The following is a 22162-nucleotide window of genomic DNA, read 5'->3' as shown; positions in this document are numbered from 1 at the left end:
GCTGGGATTACAGGCATAAGCCACCATGCCTGGCTCCCTGAAAGTATTTAAAACTGCAGGGAAGAGAATGTCTGGAAGATTTGCTGTATGTAGGGGAAAAGTGACCTTGAGTGAATTATCCTGAGGACCTGAAGAGAGGGAGCTCTGTCCTACCTGCCAGCAGCCCCACGATTGAGCCAATGGCTGCATGCAAGCAGATGAGTGGCGAGGAGATGAACAGAGCCACCAGGAACACGCCGCCTGTCCAAGGATTGTCACAGCCATACACCTGGCCGACCCCAACAGGGATGGCTTGTAACAGCTGCAAAGTTAACAGAATACAGGTCACTGGAGCATGGGACAATAATGCAAAAACCAGACTCAGGGCCAGATTTGAGCCATTCCTCGGGGGAGGAATGGAGTGGAACGGGAGGATGACTGCACCCTCCAGCATGTGAGAGAACATGGGAGGCATGAGCTGAAACAAATAGCTCCTCAATCTACCACCCAGCAGGCATCTGAGCATCCCTCATGCAAAGCCAGGGCCCCCAACATGGGCTGGGCATGGATGCTTCTGAGGAACATACGACTTCTGCTTTGAGAGGACCAGAATGCACCTCCTCCCTAGAATGCCACTGGGAGTTTCAGGGCTCTCGGGGATTTCCTCTAGACCTTCTGAAATCCATACAAATATTCTAGGAATATTGAAAATACAGTAGACCATTTTGATGTATGATTGACTGAAAGTCACCCAGCCTGTTGTTGGTCAAGTGCAGGCTAGAGGCTCTGAGCTTGACCCCTAGCTCAGGTCTGAGGTCTTTGTCACCCTTGCTGTCTCTTTGTCAAGCCACTGCTGACACGTCCTCTTTGGTGGCCCCTGCCCATTCACTGCTACCCTGGGGGTTGTGAGCCTTTGGAAAGGAGCAGTAGGCATGCCCCCTGCTCTCGAAGACCGCATAGCATTGTAGAAAGGTAGTATGTGGCACATCTGGAGAATGGTCTGAAGCCCAGACATCCCTGTGCCTGAGAGTAACTTGGTGGTGCTGGAATTGGGGAGGATTTGTTTGGCAGTGCTGACAGATGGCTTTTCTGTGGCCAGGCTGAATTGTCGATATTTTTGGAGTCCTTTGAGGGCAGAAAAAGAAAGGAGGGAGAATGGCAGGGCAGGCAGAGCACTGGCCTGGGAGTAGAGGGCTCCAGCTTCCATCAGGGCTCTGCACAGTTCATTGTGTGACTGTGAGCATGTCACATCCTCATCTGTAACAAGAGGCTGGCTTGGCAGATGATCTTCCAGCTTTAAGACTCTGTAGTTCTTTTCACCATTGCCAGGTCACATGACCTCTGTGAGGACAGGGCCCTTTATGCCCAGGTACACCATAGGTGCTTAACAAATAGGAATTGATTAGGTCAGTGGTTCCCAAACTTTGCTGTACAGTGGAATCCCCTGGGAATCTTTAAACAAATACTGATGCCCAGCTCTTCCCTAGACATTCTGATTTAATTGATATGGGGCATGGCAGGGCCTCAGGTGAGTCTAGTGTGCGATGGGAGATTAGTTATAGATGATCTACTGTAGACGTTGCTGTAGATGTTGGGAATAATTTAGTTTTTCCCTTTGGACCAAATTTTGTACTTTTTGAGAATTTGATTTAATTCTGGAATAAATATGATTTCTTCAGGGAGTAGTATTTGAAGAGCCTATAGGGCTCTTAAGCTTTGCTCACTCTTGTCTCTGAATGAATGGCCTTTTAATAACCAAATGCTGTTTGGACCAGAGTTTATAATCTTGCGAAAGGAATGGCAAGGGAGGGGTACTCAATCATATTTATTTATAGAAACCCAGAAAACACTTTGTACCAGACCAGGGAACTCAGCTTAAATGTTGGGAACAGGCTGGAAGTCTATTTAATAAATATCCCATGATTGCCAACATCTGAGGAATGCGGGATGCTGAGGGGAGTTCACGTCCACCTTTCCATCCGGGAACGCAGATTTTAAGCCCAAGCGGTCAAGAATGAGAGGAATGAGGGAATGAGTGGCCTTGGAATGGAGCCTGGGTTTAGAATGAAGCTTCCTCCGCTGGGATCTATATTTCAGCCTGGTGAGCTGTGCCCCAGGGCGGCCTTCCCTCCCAGCACGCTGCTCCCAGGCCGCAGCTGACACCCTGGTGTGAAGGGCAGTCAGGTGTGCCATGGAAATTTACTAATCACCAGGCCTTCACACTCCTCATAATTCTTATATAGCAACAACAAGCTGATTAAACAAAAAGGAAAAGGAAGGCCTTTCTCTGTTGTTTCAAAGAGAAAGAGGGAAGTGGCCTGGGAGCAGCGTGCTGGGCACCTCTCTAGTCTTGACAATAAAAATGTCTCCAGACATTGCCTAATGTCTCCAAGGGGCAAAATTATCCCCGCCTGAGAACCACTAAGAGAGAGTATATAAAATTAACCCTCTGTCTTCTAGGCTAATGCCTTTAAAATCCCAATTTTAAATGTTTATTTTAGTATCTTGCCCCTTTATCTGACTATACATTTTATCTAATATCTTTCACTCAACCACCACAGTTCTGTACTGTCAACGCTTATCTGTTCACTTGCATGTTATTTGTTTCCCTGTATAGAATGTAGGCTTCATAAGAGCAGGATGTCATTGTCTTGTATTATCAGTATCTGAAAAAGTGTCCAGGCCATGTTACATGCTCAATAAGTACTTGTTGAAAGGATCTATGGATGTGGCAGCAACCCTTTCTGATACCCTGCTGAGGCCCATCATCTGGTATAGATGTTTCTAGAGAAGTTGAGAGCATGGATAGTCCACAAATTGGTTGGCGAGAAGGTCTGCAGTGGAATATGGGGGTCTCAACTCATCACCGCTGGGTAACTTACCAGGGGCATTTCCATCTCTGTCCAGGTGATATTGGGCACTGAAGACACAGGCTCTACCAGTGTTGTGGGGAAGAAGAGGTTGTAGTGGCCTGTGGCTGCAAGGTACAAGGTGACTGCAATGTTGAAGGGCAGAGTGAAGACCGGGAGGTCCCACTTGCTGAAGATGGAATTCAAGGCACTAGAAAGAACTGGGCTGAAGATGGAAGAGACAGAGGGTTAATCCCTGTGACATCCTGAGGTCTACATTGTCTCAGCAGCTCTGGCCACTGTATCATCCACTGCCTCCTCTCCTAGGCACAGCATTCCTGGCCCCCTTGAGACTCCAGTGTTCCAATGATCTGGGATAGGGAATAGAATAAGGTATTCAATTTCAGCTCTTACCTTTTTCTTTTCTTTTTTTGCCAATTTATTGTCATCTGCTTCATAAGCTTACACCTCTGAGAAACAAATTTTAAAAATATCATAACTTATTTTGAGTAAAACACTTTATAAAATAGTGGAAATATTTCCTTGTTTTTTAAACCGAGAAAACTAAACAAAATGTAATGTATTGCCTTTGAATCACCAAGGTGTACAATGACTATTGTTCAAGGCTGTGATAACATTTTAGAAGACTGACCTTCTAGGAGGAGGCTGCAATGGCATATGGGTAATTTGCAGGTCTAGTTTCAGCAAAAATACTTAGAGCTACTCTGGAAACTGCCAGGGGAAAATAGAACCTTCAGTTGTTTGTACCCTCTGTCTTCTTCACCTTTTCCTTGGAAGGAGAATGGATGTTGGAGACAGATGAAGCTTAGTGCAAATCCTGACTCACTCCTATGCATACAGGCTGAAGGAACAATGTTAGGTAATTAATCTCCCTTAGCTTCAGTTTCCTCTGGAAGGCACCAGCCACCCTAGATACCAAATACCCCACATCATCCGCACTCAGTGACCTGCTGGGCAAAAGCTGAAGTTGCATGATGTGTTTAAATTGTCTGCTTTTAATGAATGACCATGAATTTCAAAAAGGCATTTAAGACTTCCTGAAAACCCTCCTACACATCCCTCACCAATTAACTCTCTGACTTGCTGAGACAAGTATTTCACATTTTCACCTTTCTCCTCAAATCTTTACTGTCTGCTTCCCTTTAGCCTCCGCCAACCACCTGGCTTTACTTCATTAAGAAAATAGAAGTGACAAGATGAGAAAGGCTTGTTTTCCCAGCCATAAAATCCACACCCTGTCTGCTTTCTTCCCACATAATCTGCCTCTCTGTCTTTTTCACATAATGGAAGCATCCCTGCTCCTTCATCAGGCCAGTTCTTTTCCCTGTTCTTTGGATCTAATCTGCCTCAGGGACTTCATTCCTGTAATTTTCTCCTTTCTCTCCTGCAGCTTCAATCTCTTCTTTTTCTTTGGATCATTCTCATCAGGATATAACATGCTCTAGTATCTTCTACCTTTAAACATCTTCCCCCTTTAACCTGATGGCCACTCCAGCTGTGGCTCCATTTCTCTGCTCCCCTTCAGGGCAGTATCCCTCAAAATGGTTGGCTTTCTGTGCTATCCCCAATCTTTCTCTTCCTAGTCTTTCCCAAACCCACTTCAATCAGGTGTGTGCCCTCATTACACCATGGAAATGGCTCTTGTCCATTTCACCAATGGCATCTATCTTGCTAAGTCCATGGTCATTCCCTATTGCTTTGATTTGACAGTTGGACCTGCCCACCATCTTGAAATACTTTGTCTGTGCTACCATGACACTGGATTTTCTTAGTTTTCTTTTTGTCTGTTCCTTCTTAGTCTCTTTTGATGGTTTTTCCCCTCTCTTGCCAGACTTCTAAATGTTGGAAGAGCCTATGGGACTCTGTCTTGAATATTTTTTCTCTCTTTTAAAAAATCTTCTCTGTTGGGTGATAGCCTTTAGTACCATAGATGAAAGCTTCTGTGTGCTTCCACCTCCCAAATCTTGATCATATCACTGTTCCAGATTTGTACATCCAATTGCCTTTACAACATCTCTACTTGGAAGTCTATAGTATAATGTGTCCAAACAGAATTCTTGATTTGTATCCTGTCTCCTGCCACCAACCAGTTCTTCTCTTGGTCTTTTGTATCAACCTAGGTACTTAGGCAAATTAAAGGAGTGTATTCAATTTTCTTTTTTTTTCCTCTCCTTGGTTTTCCACAACCTCCCAACAAGTTATGTTGCCTCTATCTTCTTTAAAATATACCCCAGACCCACTCACTTCTTACCATGTTCATGGATATCACTCTAATCTAAACACTGTCATCTCTGTGGGGTTTTGTAGCAGACAATTGTGGATTATTGTAGCAGATGCTTCCAGCATCCACTCTTACTCCAGTTAAAATCCGTCTCCATCCTGCAAACAGAGTGATTTGTTTAGATTTAAACCATATCCCATCACATCTCTGCCTAAAACTCTCTAACTGCTTTCTATCACAGCTGATATAGAAATCCAAAGGCTTACTGGGTCTACAGGGTGTACCTGGTCTGACTCTCATCGAGTCCCTGCCCTCCCCTCCTGCCACTCCTCCATCCTTCACTGGGCTTCTGCCACACCAGTCTTGTCTCTCTTCTTAGAATACATCACACTTCCCCAGTTGGGGGCTGCTTCTGCCTGCAACATCCTTCACCCACATCTTCAGATGACAGATGCCTTCTTATCATTTAGGCGACAGCTCAAATGTCCCCTCTGCAGAGTTGTCTTCCCTGATCACACATGTCTGGAATCATTTGCTGTCCCATTTAGCCTCTCTTGCTTTCCTCAAAGCACTTATCACATCTTGAAATGATCCCTTTTATTAACTAGTTTATGAGTTTATTTCTGTCTTAGCCAAGAAGAATGTTAGCTCCAAGGGAATAGAGACTTTTCCTTGTTTACAAATATTCCCAGCATCTAGGGTCAACCTTTCACTCAACAAATAGTTCAGGCACTCAACAGATATTTGTTTATTGAATGAATCTGGAAAATGGCACTATGAATACCTACCCTATGACTTGAATTTCAGGGTCCCCATAAATGGATTGATGAATGCACTGGAGTAGTAGCACAGAGCCCAGGGTGGGGTGCTCAGTGTTTTTTGTCCTTTAAATTGGGAAGTGGGATGGGGGGCACTGAAGTCTAATTGCCAACCAGTGCAATGTGGTTGAGGAGCTGTGTTGAGGGGCTTAATCTATGTAGTTTTAAACCAAATGTATTGCAAATGAGGGCAAGTTCTCCTTTTCACAGGCGGGAATGTGGGGGGCATTAAGAAAATCCCCATAGAAATAACTGTCTTGGCTTTTTGTCCCAATGGATTAAGAACGAAACCCTAAGAAGAAAACTAAATTGCCCAGAATCCTTAATGCAGTAATTTATTTGCAAGCACTACTAAAAAGTAATAAAAGAGTAGTTAAGCTAAATTAAACTAACTGGTTTTAGTAACTGCAGACTTTGAAACCAAGGAAAGACATTTACTTCTTAGAGATGTTAAAAGTAAATCATCCTGTCTGATTTATTGCTGACAATAAGAATAAATCACACTGTTTGAGGGAAGTTGAGAACAGGGTGGTATACACATGTGAAGTCAGGGTCTGGGGGACAAAGGTTCACCATGACAGTGAGCACACTGCAGAGACCCCAAGATGCTTGACAGACCTGCTGTAAATTTACATGAACTAAGGATCATGTGTGTGAATGGCCCAGCACACCCTTCGCTAGGTGAATATTTGTTCCTAACTCCCTTTCATGGTGACCTTCTTATTTCATCTAGAATATGAGGTGATTGCCCAGCAAGATCTCAACCGATACTTCCAGTTCAAAGATTCTATGCTTTACATATAAATATTCTGTTCCAAGAAAGCTCTCTGCTTCTATCACAAGCAGGTTTTCAGGTTTTAGGTCATGGTTATGCCACATAATAGACAATTCCCATGCAACCTGGGGTTTAATAGTGCAGATTGGATTTGGAATGCCAGCATCAAAAACTTCCACAAAGTACAACTTGGGGCAAGTGACTTAATCTCTGCATGCCTTGGTCTTCCCTTCCGTAAACTGATGGCAAATGCAGCCGTACTTAGCACTGCATAAGCCCTGCTTAGCACTGTGTCAAGCATGTAGGAATAACTTAGGAAATGCTGACTTTTATTACTAAGAATGTCATTCAGGAAGATTACCATTGCAATAAAAAAAAAGTTGTCTTTTGTTGGTTTAAAGAATCCTCCTGGCCGGGCATGGTGGCTCATGCCTGTAATCCCAGCACTTTGGGAGGCCGAGGCAGGTGGATCACGAGGTCAGGAGATCGAGACCATCTTGGCTAACACAGTGAAACCCTGTCTCTACTAAAAATAAAAAAAATTAGCTGGGTGTGGTGGCGGGTGCCTGTAGTCCCAGCTACTTGTGTGGCTGAGGCAGGAGAATGGTGTGAACCCGGGAGGTGGAGCTTGCAGTGAGCCGAGATTGCACCACTGCACTCCAGCCTGGACGACAGAGCGAGACTCTGTGTCAAACAAACAAACAAAAGAATCCTCCTTATTCCATGTCTCCAAATGACCCCCTTGTGTTACAAGAGAACTCATGGGCTTTCATGGTGTCAGACAAGCTAACTTGGCTATGAAGGGGCTGGGTCCCACATGTGTATGTCCTGTCTCTGGCCAGTATAAGACACAAGTGTCTTGGGGGCCCCATGGAGCTGTGAGCAGAAAAAATGAGGTGCCTCACCAGGACATGGCTGTGAAGGTCACAGGAAACAGAAGCCACCAGTAGTAGTCTAACTTCTCCGAGAACACGGCCATCAGCAGTCCCACCAGCATCCCGTTGTACCCATGGAGTCCTGAGGCAATGGCAGACCTGGCGGTGAAACAGACTGATTTTGCATTTGAAGTTGGTGGTGTTACTGGGCCCCTCCCTCCTGGTGCTCTGAGGATATGCTTAATTTAGATGATTCCTTTAATAATAATGCTTAGAAAAAAGTCAGTTCGCTCAATGAATATTGGTCAGTCACATAGCTGCCAGCACCTTTCCTGATAACACACACACACCCCCTTGTCTTGCTGATCAACAATTAAAATTATGCACTTTGTCTGTGGTTAAGCTCTTCTTTATCAGGGGAGACTTAGACTGCTAAATATAGAGGGAAATATAATAGAAACCTGAGGTGTGACACAAGGAAGTTGTGTGTGGGAGTGAGGGAGAGAGAAGAGAGGGAAGGAGAAAGAGTATTATGATTACATTGTGTAAAATTCTCTGTAGTTGGCCAGGCTCAGTGGCTCATGCCTGTAATCCCTGCACTTTGGGAGTCCAAGGTGGGAAGATGACTTGCACCCAGGAGTTCAACCAGCCTGGGCAACATGGTGAAACCCCATCTCTGCTAAAATACAAAAATTAGCCAGGCGTGATAGTGCATGCCTGTAGTCCCAGCTACTTGGAAGGCTAAGGTGGGAGGATCACTTGAGCCCAGGAAGTTGAGGCTGCAGTGAGCCAAGATCTCACCATTGCACTCCAGTCCAGCCTGGGTGACAAAGCAAGACCCTGTCTCAAAAAAAAAAAAAATTATCTGTAGCTGGAATCTGTGTACCTTCTCTCTCTGCACGTCTGCACCAGAGTGAATAAGCTGGTTTAGCTTTGGGTTCCCCGGTGCCCCTTGGTGTGGAGCAGCCCAGAAGTGTGGTAGTATCCAAGCATGAGTCTAGCCCCTCCTTTTTTCAGAGGAGAAGCTGGTGTGTGCACCTACAATTCTCCTCCTGATCATAATAAACACTGTCCTTGACCTTTCTAATTGCTCTGCCGGGTGAGGGGCATAGGCTGTGGGTGAGAGAGGGGTGTAGGCAGCTTGCGATGCAAGGCCCCTGCCAAGGAGTGAACTGTGTGTGCTTGTGGTCAGTCCCTCTGCACCTGCCTTAGTTCTATGAGGGCTGAAGTGTGTCTGTGTGTCCGTTGCTGTGGCCCAGTAACCCAGCAATGTCAAGAGTATCTGTGCATGGAGGGTGCTCAGCTAGTATTTGTTGAATGAATAATGTGGGCATGCTAAACCTTACCATGTGTTGGCTGTTCTTGCATGGCAGAAGCTTCTGGAAGCTTAGGGCTCCCTGAGATGCAGGAAGGGAATTCTGGCTAGAGGAGGGCTCCAACCCAGCAGGGGCTGTGGCTTAGGTCTGGAAGGGGGAGGACCTTTCACCTCTGCAGTGACCAGGAGGTCTAGTGACCTAGATAAGAGGAGAGCAGGAGGATGGGAAAGGGGCAGGAGAGAGCATATCTAGACAGCTTCCTGCAAGAAAGCTGTAGCACAAGGCACATGTCTGGACACTTGTACTGGACAGAGGACAAGCTGTGTGGTCAGCTGCTCTTGAGGCCAGGAAGATATGGGGGCAGCTGGAGACAGGCAGTGGGTGGGATGGAGGGAGGTGGCAGAGAAGACCACTGGGGAGCACTTCAGGAGCAGAAATCCATGTTTTGGGAAAATCATTATTTTTAGTGTGTTTGCATTTTCTCTACATTTTCCCATTTGTGTTTGGTGATATAAATTAGTGCTTTTTTTGTTTTAATACCAATAGCTGTCCCACCCTGTGGAGAGTGTCCCTCCAGAACTCTTGTTTTTACTAAAACTTTGGTGGTTTCTGGATTTCCCTCCCTGACTATAAAATATACAAAATTGGGTTCAACTCCAGTGCCAAAAAGGTCTCCATTAAGACCACATTCCATCAGGACACTGCAGCGTTGGTGTTGTTCACCTTCAGTTACCATCTGTAAAGTATAGTCTTAGGCTAGTAGGGAATTGGGGGTGGGGACAGCGGGGGTGATTAAAGGGTAGTGGGGGTGATGGAGGTCATGCTTAGAATATGCAACTGTGTCAGTGGTTCATTGTGTACAGCAGTGAGCTCGTGGCTCCTTAGAAGATATGTGTATGGATGTTGTGTCCAGTGGCTAGAGTTTTGAGTCTATGATGTAGAACAAGACACTGACCTGTCAGCAACAAAGCCTAGATCTTTTCTAGGCACTGTGGGTGTATATGGCACAGAATGGAAACCAACTTCTCCTGAACATGCTTAGAATATATCCAGAGAAAGAAGAATCAAAAAAATTAATTACAGAACAATTCAGTCTAGTACTGGGATGTGTTCTGTGGTTGTTCAGAGAGAAAGAAAAGTTCAGAGAGCATAGAGGGAATCAGGAGTGGCTCCCTGGGGGAGGAAGGATTCCAGGGAACTGTAGAATTAGATAGACAGAGGTACAGCTGGTGTCAGGGATCACAGAAGCAAAAGTACTTAACTAGGGACAAGTGTGATGTTGATTGAGCACTAGGTACTGTAGGACCCATCAAATGACACTTGGGGAGCCAAGCTGAGGGACTGGGTTTTTATCTGATGCATATTTATCTTAAATTCTTAATCAGGGTGTTTGTGAGGATTAGGCATGCCTGGTGTGCATCCCCCCTTGTAAAATTGCAGTCTGTGAAGTGACTCTCTGAATGGCTTGGCATGTTTACCAGTAGATTAATGGTGGGGAGGATAATCAAAGAATCAGAGTGTCAGCGCAGGGAGGGTCTTGGGCTCATCTCAGCTGGACAGTAGATTATACAGATGAGGATAATGGGGCTGGAGGAGGAAGTACTTGCCTGAGTCACACAGCTAAGGAGGCAGTGGGCTGGACAGAGTTCACCCCAGGTAAATTTCAGCACACAGTGATGAAGCAGTGAGGCATGGGCTGATCTGCCAGGGGCTCAGTTCTGTGCCAGCTGCCCATGGTTGATAGGTACATGGGAACAAGGAATAGGGGGCCCACTAACTGAAGGAGACACAAGAACCTGGCTGGAGCCCATTTTTAATCTCACCCACCAGATCTGCACTCAGAAGAATTCAGCCTCTCATCCGTCTGACTTTGAATGGCCTCCTAGCATGCTAGAATCCGAGTGGTCCTCCAAGGCCACCCTAGAGGTGCATGAGCAACTTCTCACCAGGGCCAGGCTGACTCATGGATTTCCCTCGGTGGAATGAGGAACGTCAGCTGGGCCTGACGTTCGTTACAACACTTCCAGCTCTGATTACTTTGGGTTCACCAATGGGCCTCTGACCATGTTGTCCTCACAGGTGCCATGATGGGGACAGCATGACCTTGAGCCCAGAAGATGCAGGTCATGCCTCCAAGCCTAAGTCCTGCCACCCACTGGCTGTGGCACCTTTGGTAGGTAGCTCTCCCCTTCCAGTCTCCTTTCCCTCACTTGCAAGATGTGGACTCTGTTCCCTTCACTGTGCCTTGTGCAGTGGTGGTAAGAGTCACAGTTAATAAGCTATGACAGTGCTTCTCAGTTTTCTTTTTTTGAGAGAAACCCACTGTAAGAAATGCATTTTATATTATGACTTAGCTTTCACTTTCTTTCTTTCTCTCTCTCCCACGCACACATCCCCAACATAAATGAAACAAAAATTCCACCAAATAATATTTACCATTACCATATATAGATAACTCTCATCAGTTTTATTTTATGCTATTAACTTTAAAAAATGCTGCTGACAATTAATTCATGATCTGGAAATGGCTTGGTGATCCCCAAATTGAAAAACACTAAGATAGGGGATAATCCAGTGTTTCCCAAACTTCTCTGACCATCAGAAGCATCTAGGAGGACCTTGTTAAAAGTACCCACTCTCAGATCCACTGAATTTTCATAGCTATGAGAGGAAGGGGGAGGAGTGGGCCAAAACGATTTCTTTCTTTCTTTCTTTCTTTCTTTCTTTCTTTCTTTCTTTCTTTCTTTCTTTCTTTCTTTCTTTCTTTCTTTCCTTCCTTCCTTCCTTCCTTCCTTCTTTCCTTCCTTCCTTCCTTCTTTCTTTCTTTTTTTTTTTTTTTTTGGCAGAGTCTCGCTCTGTCACCAGGCTGGAGTGTAGTGGTGTGATCTCGGCTAACTGCAACCTCCGCCTCCCGGGTTCAAGCAATTCTCCTGCCTCAGCCTCCCAAGTAGCTGGGACAACAGGCAAGTGCCACCATGCCCAGCTAATTTTTGTACTTTTAGTAGAGATGGGGTTTCACCATATTGGCCAGAATGGTCTCAATCTCTTGACTTTGTGATCCACTCGCCTTGGCCTCCTGAAGTACTGAGATTACAGGTGTGAACCACCATGCCCGGCCTGAAACTATTTCTTAACAACCACCTTAAGTGATTCTGACCATCAGGAAAGTTTGGGAGCCACTGGAAAAATATACGGCAAAGTCTGAGGAAGTGGTCAAGTTCTACAAAATGCAAGTTTTTATTCTTTTATTTTTTCTTTTTCTTTTCTTTTCTTTTTTCTTTTTTTTTTTTTTTTGAGAAAGTCTTGCTCTGTCACCCTGGCTGGAGTGCAGTGGCACGATCTTGGCTCACTGCAACCTCCACCTCCCAGGTTTAAGAGATCCTCAGCCTTCCGAGTAGCTGGGATTACAGGCATGCACGACCATGCACAGCTAATTTTTGTATTTGTAGTAGAGACGGGGTTTCACCATGTTGGCCAAACTGGCTTCAAACTCCTGGCCTCAAGTGATCTGCCTGTCTTAAGCCTCCCAAAGTGCTGAGATTGTAGGCGTGAGCCACCGTGCCTGGCCCTTGTTATTGTTACTTGACTTTGCACCAGCCAGTGCGAGGCCAACTTCTCCTTCCACATCTGTATCTATGCCTCCTGCCAGCCCTGTTTGCTCCCCTTCCTCAGTGCCCCTTCCCACACTGTCCTCCTCTCTCTTCTCGCCTTCTCTCAGATCCCCCATATGCAACCTTTATAACTCAGAGGTAGCCTCTCTAATCTTCCCAACACTTGGTAATGTCTGTCTTCTCTGAACTCAATTATATACTGTCCTGTATTATTCTGAGACATTCATTGCCTATTAATCTTGTCTCCTTCAACTAGATGGTAGGCTCTGTGAGGGAAGAACAGCTTAGCTGTTCCTCTGCACCTCCCTCTGAGGCAGTGTTTGCAGAAGTCTCCACAGTCAAATGAATGTTGACACTGTCACATGCTGTGAGCAGGAGCAGTGTAATTCTGCAAGGACTGTCAGTGACCTGCTTAAAGTTGATACTCAGGAGACTTTGGCTGGCTGGGAGGGTAAGGTTGACTGATTACTCAAGTAAACACCTCTCTACTTTCTGTTCCACACATCTTGCTAAAATCCCTATAGAGAGGGACCCACCTGTCTTGGCCCAAGGCGAGAGCTGTTAAGGTCGAGACCACTGTCCCCAGGCCCCCAGTGATTGTCCACCAGGGATTCTGGATCAGCAGCCCTATGAAGATGATGAGGCCGCTGAGAGGATTGTTGACGAACATCACCTGAGCGGTCCCTCTCAGGACCCAGTCTATGAACTGGAGGGCAAGGTGCTTGTCTGAAAGAGACAGAGAGCGAGCCATCAGCAGGTCCAGCTTGGGCTGCTCTGCTGAACTGCTGGTTGGCATGGCAACCAAGGCAAACAGGAATGTGCAAGCCAGGACCCTTCCCATTCAGCCAGGCCAGGGGTCGGGGTGGAGGGGTGGGGGTAGAGGGGAGGCTGGTGCCCAGCCCAAATCTCTCAGTAGCCCAGCAATCATTCTGCAGTGGGTGGTAGTTTTTACCATATAGACAGAGGCACCGTGGTGAGGACAATTTAACGCTGTTCCAGCCATTGGCTTGGTTGGAAAAGAAGCCCCAGGAGCATTCCAAGGGAAATTTATTGGTCCAAAAGAAAGGGTGGGGAAGGTTGGGGGGTGGGGGCAGGAAATTCTTTTTTCTGTAGTGCTGGATGACTCAGTTAAGGGCTAGTATCTGAGCAGCAAAGAAAGTAGCCTGAAGAAAAGACACTAGGGAAGAAATTGTTGTAGCCCAGCTGTGAAAATCAGTACTGAGTAAGGGCCTGGAGGAGGCCAGGTATAGGAGAGGGGCGTACATTCTGCCTCATTTGCTGGTTTGGTTTCCACGACAACTGGTGCAGGTGTCGGGGCTAGTGGGAGTGAAGGGTGTGGCGTTCCTTTCAGTGTTTAGTTCGAGAAGAAGTTAAAAGGAAAGAATCCTGAAGCTTTGGGAAGGATGATACCAATATTTTCTTGGCACATAGCAGGCACATAATAAATGGCTGTGCAACAAGTAAATCGAGTGAAGGAATGATCATTCAGCTAGCTTGGGAAATGGCTTATATGTTGCTAATATGGTTGTCCTATATCTATTTCACATAGGAACAAGCAATTTGCAAAGAACTAAGATCAATGCATTTAATTCTGAAACCGTGAGAATTCCAGGCCAGTAGGGTATATCATATCCCCTTGGAGTCAGCTTAGGGCTGAAGTACCCCCAGCTGTGGACTCCAGCCCTGGGTGAGGTCCAGTCCTGGGCAGATCCACCCAGGGTGAGGGTGAATGAGTGAGGGAGCAGCTTTGGACCAAACTGGAGAGAGGGTTGTCTCTCTGGCCTGGCCTGGTCTGGCTGCCTCTCCCCAGGGTATTTTCCTACCTTTCAGCCAGATCCTGTACTCCTTCATGTCGCCCGTGACGTAGCCCACTGCTTTGGAGAGGCTGATGCACCTTTGGCCTGCTGAGTCCCGATGGGCCACCCCGTTGTCTTTCCTTTTACTCCTTTCATTGAGCTTTTCAATCTTCACAATGTGACTGTCTTCATTGGAAGACCGGAGATCCTTTTAGGAGAAACCAACCAGACATCAAATGATACAGCTTTCTGAGAGCAGGGACATTTGGGGATAGAGGAGGGTGGCAGGTTTTTGATAAAAATAAAGGATCATGAGACAAAGGGTGGAACACATGCCCATTGTCTGCGGCTGCATAGAGTGCCCCGTACAAGCCTGCTCTTCCCAGGACCATGCACCTTCTTCACAGCAGGATTTCTTCACCTTTGTGCCATGGATCTCTTTTGGCAGTTTAATGAAGCCCATGAGCTTCTTTTCAGAATAATGTTTGTAAATGCAAAGATCAGATAAATAGGACAGCAAACCAAGCCAATTATACTGAAATGCAGTTATAATCATACTAAAAATTAAGATATACATGTATGCACAGCAGATCCAATACCTTCTGTAATTTCAAAGTAGTGATGAGTAAAGATATGGGACCTCCTCATTGCAATTCAGGACAGCTCTGGAAGGCCATCCCAGCAGTCTTGAGTCCCTCTCTACTGCAGCAGTGGCCAGCCAGTCTACCTCTGTGCTACCACCGAGGATGCTAATGGCCTGCGTTTCAACAAAGGCCTTCCCTTTGGAGACAGTAAGGTAGTTCAAGGGAGCAGGTTTAAGGGGAAAGATTTTGGAGACTGATTGAAAGACTGGTGAGCGAGTGCCTGTATTCTGTACTTGTCCTTAAAATCATGTCTCACGAAGAGCCACATTATCTAAGGCCAGGTAGGACCCACCATGGGTGTCACCATGTACTGACAGTGGCACTTCCTCAGTGTGCTAAGTTCACTGGGAAGGTGGGAAAGCGGCATCTTTTGCCCCCACTTTTCCCATCCCCTCCCTCCCAGGAAACATCCTAGGAGGGACACTTCTCACCTTTTCTTCAGGCATTTCCAGGAGGGGCAGAGCTGGGTGAGTATCCGGGGATGTCGAGGGCCAGCTCGGGCTGGTAAACTCTGCCTCGTAGAGTTTGTATCTGCTGGAAAGTGGCTCTGGCAGGAGAGGACTGCTGTGGGGGTCAGACATTCCTTTGGGTCACAGCCACTCTTCTATCGATGAACTAGACAGAAGGAAAGGGAAAGAGCTAGTGAGTCAGGACGGGGCCCAGAGGGACTTGGCTGAGGCTGGACTCAGACCTCAGGTCTGTCCTGGGGGTTGGACAGTGACACACGTAGGATCTACAGCACAAGCTGTAGAGTTGAGGACATTTCTCTACCTCATTACCTTTCAAAATCCTCCCATTCTTCCGCATCCAGAAGAATGTCCATTTGGTCGATGAAGATATCCCTGACCACTGAGTCAGAATGGAAGTCTCTCTTTTTCTCTTGATCACTGAGTGTTTTTTCTCTGCCTTTCATATTGCCTGCTGTGCCATCCTATTGTGGTAGTTAGTGGTACATGTATTTTCCCCTTGATACGTACACACAGATCCAGTACTGATTGGAGGTGGGGGGTGTCTAAGAGAAACTCTTCCTGAATTTCTATGGAGGCTACATTGCTTACAATTGATCTCCAGTCTTCCTTCTCTTCCCTCTACCATTTCCAGCCCCTTCCCTCTTTCCCTTCCCTAGGAACAGTAGGAAGCACTGGTCTATTCTTCTGTGAGCTGTGTGCATCCCAGCTGAAGGAGCTTCCCTTCCACATGGGGCTCCTGTCCCCGTACCACCAGGGTCAGGGCTTATGCCATGACTTGCTTTTGGAACATCCTTTGCCTGAGGTCCTCAGTTTCCTGGTTTTGTCTGGCTTCCCCTTGGTAGTGCTGTACTCTCTCCTTCCCATCCAGCCATTTGTGCCTTTCTTCTCTAGCCTCCTCCAGCTCAGTTATATCTTTTTATTTATTTATTTGAGAGGTGGTTTTGGACCTGCATGCAGTCTCCTCTCAGTATGACCTAGAGCTTTCCCCATTGCTCCGTGCTCCATGCTGCATCCCTTCAGTGTAGGACCGTCTCTCTTAGGACAGGGATCACAGATCCCTAACATGGGTACTACCATTCCGTATACTCATCATTCCAGGCACTGCTCAAGGATTGCAGGATTCCCTTCAAAAGGGGATAAAGTCCCCTTTCTAATTTTGCATTAGTTCCATTTCGCTAGGCTATTACCTCTCCTCCTCCTAATGAGAGGAATTCTTACTCTCCACAATTTCTTCTGAGCACCACTCACCTTGCTTGGGCAGAAACCCTTCTTCTTTGAGGCTTATCCCAAATGGCCATACCATCCTCTCCAACTGCCCACTGCTGCGTTACTGACTCTCTGGTCATTCTGTCATTCAGTGAAGACTTGAAGTGCTCCTACTAATCATCTTCATCCCCCTCCAGTAACTTTAAGCAGCTTCGATGTCCAGGCAGATAACTCATCATCCTGTTCTCTGGCTTCTCAGATCCTTGTCCTTCTCATCTCCAGTGGACCTTTTCATCTCCCCTTTTCAGCAACTGATTTCCACAGTCCCAGCATGGGCTTAATATCACACACACTGGAAATCTCGAAAGTCAGATCTCTCCTCTGGCCACTTCCTCTTGTACATTTGGCTCACCTGCTCAGGTGACCCCTTTGACAGCCCTTCAGCTCCCACAACCACCTGTCTTCCCTTCCCTCCTTGACCAACTTAACTTCATGGCCCCTTATGTTACTTCCTCCAACTCTCTTGCACCTGTCTCCCTCCCTCATGCTTGTATGGTGAAATTCCAGCCGAGATAAACCCAAATGCCTAACTTTTCCATGCTTTCACCAAACAACTGAACATGGCTAGAGAACAAGGGTAATAACCGAGTAGATTGCTTTCACTGTAAGTTGGATTGCTGTCCTCAGGTGAACACTGGGTGCTTCCCTTTTCTCTCTTTAGTCCAGCTCAGTCTGCTTTCTGCTATGGCTGCCTTTGCTGTGGTCTCTAAGGCCTCCATGGCAAGTCCACTTTCAGTCCCCATCCCACCAGGCTGCTCAGTGGTGTTCTGAGAGTTGATCACCCTCTTTGACACACTCTTTGGCCTTTATATCTGATCCCCTCTCTGGTTGCTCCTTCACACTCTCTTTTGGCGGCTCTTCTTCGTGGAACAGGAGCATTTTGCAGACCCCTGTTCCGGGCCCTCTTCTCAGCCCTGGTGCTCCTACCCAGGTGACGTCAGCCCTCAGCATAGCTTCGTAGTCCATCTCCCTGCCGATGACCCTCAAAACTCACATTTCCAGCCCAGTTTTGAGCACTGGATTAATAGATTTAGTTGTCTACTTTACACTCACATATAGACTTTCCAAGTACCTTAATTTGCCAAAACAACTCATCATGTTGCCTTCCCAAATCCTATCCTCCCTCACAGGTGACCACCTAGGAAAAGTCATCTTCCCCTTCCAAGCCATTCCTTCAGAAAACTCAGGAGTCACACTTAATGCTCCCTTCTCCTTACTCTCTAAATTTAACAATTCTGTCTCTAAAAAATATGCCTTCACGTTCATGGTCACCAGTTAGCCACCATCACCTCTTACCACATCTTCAATGACTTTCATTTGGATATCCCTACTTTTTCCCAGGTTTCTCCTCAAAGCCATGCCCCGCAGGGAAGAGTTGCCATATTAATCTCATGTTGGATCCCTGCTTAAAGCCCATCAATGGTTTCAGATGGAAAACCACCTCTTTGACAGGGTGTGCAAGGCTCTGAGCTGCCACTGTGCTTTAGTGAGTCCCTTGCTTTCTGGCTCCATGACTCCGGGCCCCATGCTGGCCTCCTTTTAGTACTTGTAAGGTGTTGAACACTTTCCACCTCAGGGCCTCTGCAAGTGCTGGTTCATTGGCATGAAGACCTTTCCCTCACTCTTCCTGGTCAACCCCTACACTTCTGCCAGGCTTTGTCTCAATGATCACTTGCTAAATAAACCCTCGCAGATCCACCCACCATGTTCTCCTGTCACATACTCTCATGGGACCAGGTATTTTTCCTTATAGCAGATTTGTATATTTATTTGTATGGTTTCTATCTTCCCACCACAACTTAGGTTTCATGAGGACGGTGGCCTCCTCTGTTCTGTCTATTGCTTCGACCCCAGCTCCTAGCACAGTGCGTGGCATGTAGTAAGGGTTCAATAAATAAATATGGAAGGAAGAGGGGGAGGGGGAGGAAGCGATTGTGAGCAAGGCTACAGGTGACTGATAGATAGGGAACACTTCTCTGCATAACTTTACAAATCCCTGTGGATCTCAGGGATCTCCAGTGGTTTCAGAACAGCGTGGGGCCACCCACCAGCCGTGCATTTTCTGCAGGCAGAACCCCCTGTCATGTCTAGCACCGTTCTCATTCCCAGGAGGAGCTCATTAGACCACTGTGAATTTTTGTGTAGGTCTGCAAATGTCATTCAGATCTAACTAACCCTGATGCTGCCATAACTCCGGAATGGAGGCCTTTCCTTGTATTCTGACCCTGTAGGTAGGGTTTCAGTAAGGGGTGGGCACACTGCCATAGAGGGGGCATGCTGGAAAGGTTTAGGAGACAGTGAAATCCGACAAGCCCCAGAACCTGTTCCTCTCCAATGCGCTCTCTCCCTCTGGTGGCCAAGAGGTGATACAGCATCCCTGGCCCTTGGTAAAAATTTCCCTCCAAGCCAACCATATGAAAAGTAAGCAGGGGCAATCAGATATCTAGACACAGAATCTGCATGACACTATACAACTGGATGAACTAGATATGTTCCGGAAAGGCCTGTGTTAAATTCAGTGGCTATGAAATCTATTAAAAGTCTAGCTGAAAAGTGGTAATGATAAAGGTTTTTCCTAAACATATTTCATGAAATCTAAGATGTTATCAGCTGTAAGATTGATCACTATTTTATGTATCATAAAGAAAGAAGAAAATGCTTCCACTCATAATTGCAAGATGCATCCTGATTTTAGAAATGTTAAAATATGAAAATAATATACATCATATAATCAAGGAAATATAGTGTTCTTTTAAGTGGTGGGGCTGAAGTATACAGGTAGGAGTTGAGAATGGGTATACTCAGAAATTATTTCCTAACCATAAGAATTTAAAGATTTTTATATTTCTTTTGATGAAAAAAAAAATATGTCTACTTCATAATCCCTTTAAGAACAGGGGCCATTACCTTGCTAATTTCTGCATTTATACCACCCAGCAGAAAGCCTTACACCTAAAAATCCCTTTATTATTATTATCGCACAAGGGAAGTTCTTTCTAGGGTACTGTCCGAAAAGGTACTCCACCTTTGAGTCCCTTCTGTATGCAGACAATATTTCCATTTACAGATAAATCATGTCCTTGAAAAGCAAAATAGGAATTGTTTCTCATGTGTATGTTGCTCTCCGCATTTTCCAGAGCAAGCTCACCTCATTGTGACATTTGCAGGACTCAGAAAATGAGCAGTTTCCTGCAGAGTCAAGGTTAGACCCAGTTCCCCACTGCGCTCTCCATTACTCTGACTGCCTGGCTGGGCCATGCACAGCCGAGTGGCTGGCCCTTGAGCGCCTGGGTCCAGGGCCTCAGCCCGGTGTTGTGTTTCTCAAGCCTACGTATCCTCTGCAGGAACAGGGCCTTGCACCTCCTCTAGGGAATACAGCGTTCCTTTGCCACGGGAATGTTTATTCTGTTACAACGGGGAATTTTGGCTTTGGGGTAGGGGCGAGACATGCAGCACCAATGGCCCTGTGGAGAGCAAGTCTCCGCATCCAGAAGGAGCACAGGCTGTAAGGTGGGGCTGCTCCTGCCTCCCTGCTCTGCCACTCGGGGCTGCGTGGGCCTCCATGTCTCTGAAGGGCAACGTAGGCTTCTCAGGACAGTGAAATTGCTGACTTGGTTCCTGGCACATAGTAGGCGCTTAGTGATCTTACTTTTCCCTCTTCTCGTGCTCCCAAATTGAAGGGAGAGAGGGTGGGAGCAGCCAGATGAAGTACAAGCTGGCTGGTCTGAAACGGAACAGCTTTCAAAAGTTTCCATAAGGCGTCGCCACTTGATAGAACTGGATGTGAAATCCCTGCCCGAGCCACGTCCGGGCTGAGGGCCTCAGCCCGTTCCCAGCTCAGCTCAGCGCCAGTCCATTAAACCTGCTTCCAAGAACACATAATGATCTGCTTGGCGCACTCAGACTCTCCTTGGCTGCCCACACCTCCTCTTCTCCTTCAGAAATATGGACAGAGAGGGCTGTTTGGATCAGTCCCACGTCTCTCCAAAAACCAGGCCTCAAATGTCTGGCAAGGGGCTCCCAAAACAGACCAGCTCCTCCATCCTCTTTGTAAGAACCCTCCTTGTTGAATATCTACTGTTCGCCTGTGGGCTACCCTGGAGGGATCATTGCTGGAAGGCCCAGTCCTTGCCTGCAAAGGGCTCACATTCGAGTGCCCAGGAGAAGCAGTGAGCAGGCACTGTGTCCTGAGCAGGAGGCACAAGGGCAGAGGGCAAGAGGGCGGTGCAGAGAGCACAGAGCAGCTGCCCTGCCCTCCCAGCCCTGGGGAGACTGGGCTCAGCTTCCATGTCAGGACTTGGCTAAGCAGGTGAGAAAGAGGAGCACACTCCAGAGAAATGCCTGAGAAAATACATGGTTTGGGCAAGCAAGTCCCAGCATGGACTCTGCTACAGCATGGGAGAGATGTCAGCAGACAATCAAAGACAAAACTAGGGTGTGAGAACCAGACTGTGAGGAGTCCTTAGTGTCTAGGTTTGGACCCAAATTCTTCCAATGGTTAGAAAAACTGTGGCTCCTGCTCTATTGTACTAATTTTGAAATTCTTCTCCTGATTATTTTCTCCTAAAGATCATCCATCTCCAGTAGAATTGCAGAAACACGCCTATGCCCAGCGAAGAGGGGCTGTGCCTATTTCGTATGCTCCTGCTGCCCCGGGATGTAAGGGGCCCATGCTCAAAGGGATTTCTTGAGTTGCTGGTGTGAATTAGTGCAGAGTCAAAGCTCTCTCCCTATCCCTGGTCTCTTGGGCTTAAGTATACCAGTCCCCTGGTCATCTGGGGATGAATCTCAAATGGCCCCATTTACTTCTTCTTCTTCTTTTTTTTTTTTTTTTTTTTGAGACAGAGTTTCGCTCTTGTCACCCAGCCTGGAGTGCAATGGTGCAATCTCGGCTCACTACAACCTCCTCCTCCCGGGTTCAAGCAATTCTCCTGTCTCAGCCTCCAGAGTAGCTGGGATTACAGGCGCCTGCCACCACGCCTGGCTAATTTTTGTATTTTTTGTAGATACGGGGTTTCACCATGTTGGCCAGGCTGGTCCTGAACTCCTGACCTCAGGTAATCCACTGGCCTGGACCTCCCAAAGTGCTGGGATTACAGACGTGAGCCATTGTGCCTGGCCTTACTTCATCTTCTAACCAACTCAGTTATTGAGGCCACAGCAGCTCTGGAGAAGTAAAAGTGATTAGCACGTTCTCCAGAATATTATTTGGATTGATATATTTTGCCTAAGACCTTGCAATTGATGCAAGGAGAGTTTCCATAAATTTCTACAACCTTAGAACCAAGAGGGATGTCCTCTCTCAAATGATGAAGGAATCCATTCTTTAACACCTCTGGATACCTAGTTTCTCCTGGCTGGGGTCCCTTTCCCGTGAGGCAGGTTAGTCTTGTTGAGAACAGCCCAGCTTACTAGAAACCCTTGTATCTGTGGAGCTGACATCAAGTCCCTGGGACTTTTTCTCTTTGCTGTTTCCAGTTCTGTCCATTATACCTGCGCAGGATACAGGGACTCCTTTTCC

General features: G+C 46.7%; 1 protein-coding gene and 1 long non-coding RNA gene across 3 annotated transcripts in view; one reads left to right on the top strand and one right to left on the bottom strand.

Annotated features, from left to right (window-relative positions):
• SLC14A2 (solute carrier family 14 member 2) overlaps nucleotides 1-22162 on the bottom strand; it is a 200011-nt gene that overhangs the window by 43378 nt on the left and 134471 nt on the right. Inside the window, exons 2-7 of the mRNA XM_016933605.3 lie at nucleotides 15337-15520; nucleotides 14289-14469; nucleotides 13002-13191; nucleotides 7569-7697; nucleotides 2862-3054; nucleotides 154-301 (exon numbers count right to left, since the gene is read on the bottom strand). Coding sequence (XP_016789094.2) covers nucleotides 154-301; nucleotides 2862-3054; nucleotides 7569-7697; nucleotides 13002-13191; nucleotides 14289-14469; nucleotides 15337-15486 — 991 coding nt within the window. The 5' untranslated portion in view covers nucleotides 15487-15520. The remainder of the gene's footprint in view (nucleotides 1-153; nucleotides 302-2861; nucleotides 3055-7568; nucleotides 7698-13001; nucleotides 13192-14288; nucleotides 14470-15336; nucleotides 15521-22162) is intronic.
• LOC107969485 (uncharacterized) overlaps nucleotides 1-22162 on the top strand; it is an 83713-nt gene that overhangs the window by 14839 nt on the left and 46712 nt on the right. For both annotated transcript variants that reach the window (XR_001711337.3, XR_001711336.3), the window contains exon 3: nucleotides 2887-3221. This is a non-coding gene — a long non-coding RNA (uncharacterized LOC107969485). The remainder of the gene's footprint in view (nucleotides 1-2886; nucleotides 3222-22162) is intronic.

This window comes from Pan troglodytes, chromosome 17 (assembly GCF_028858775.2).
Source record: "Pan troglodytes isolate AG18354 chromosome 17, NHGRI_mPanTro3-v2.0_pri, whole genome shotgun sequence".
Classification (NCBI taxonomy): Eukaryota; Metazoa; Chordata; class Mammalia; order Primates; family Hominidae; genus Pan; species Pan troglodytes.
This window is presented reverse-complemented; position numbering and strand designations above follow the sequence as displayed.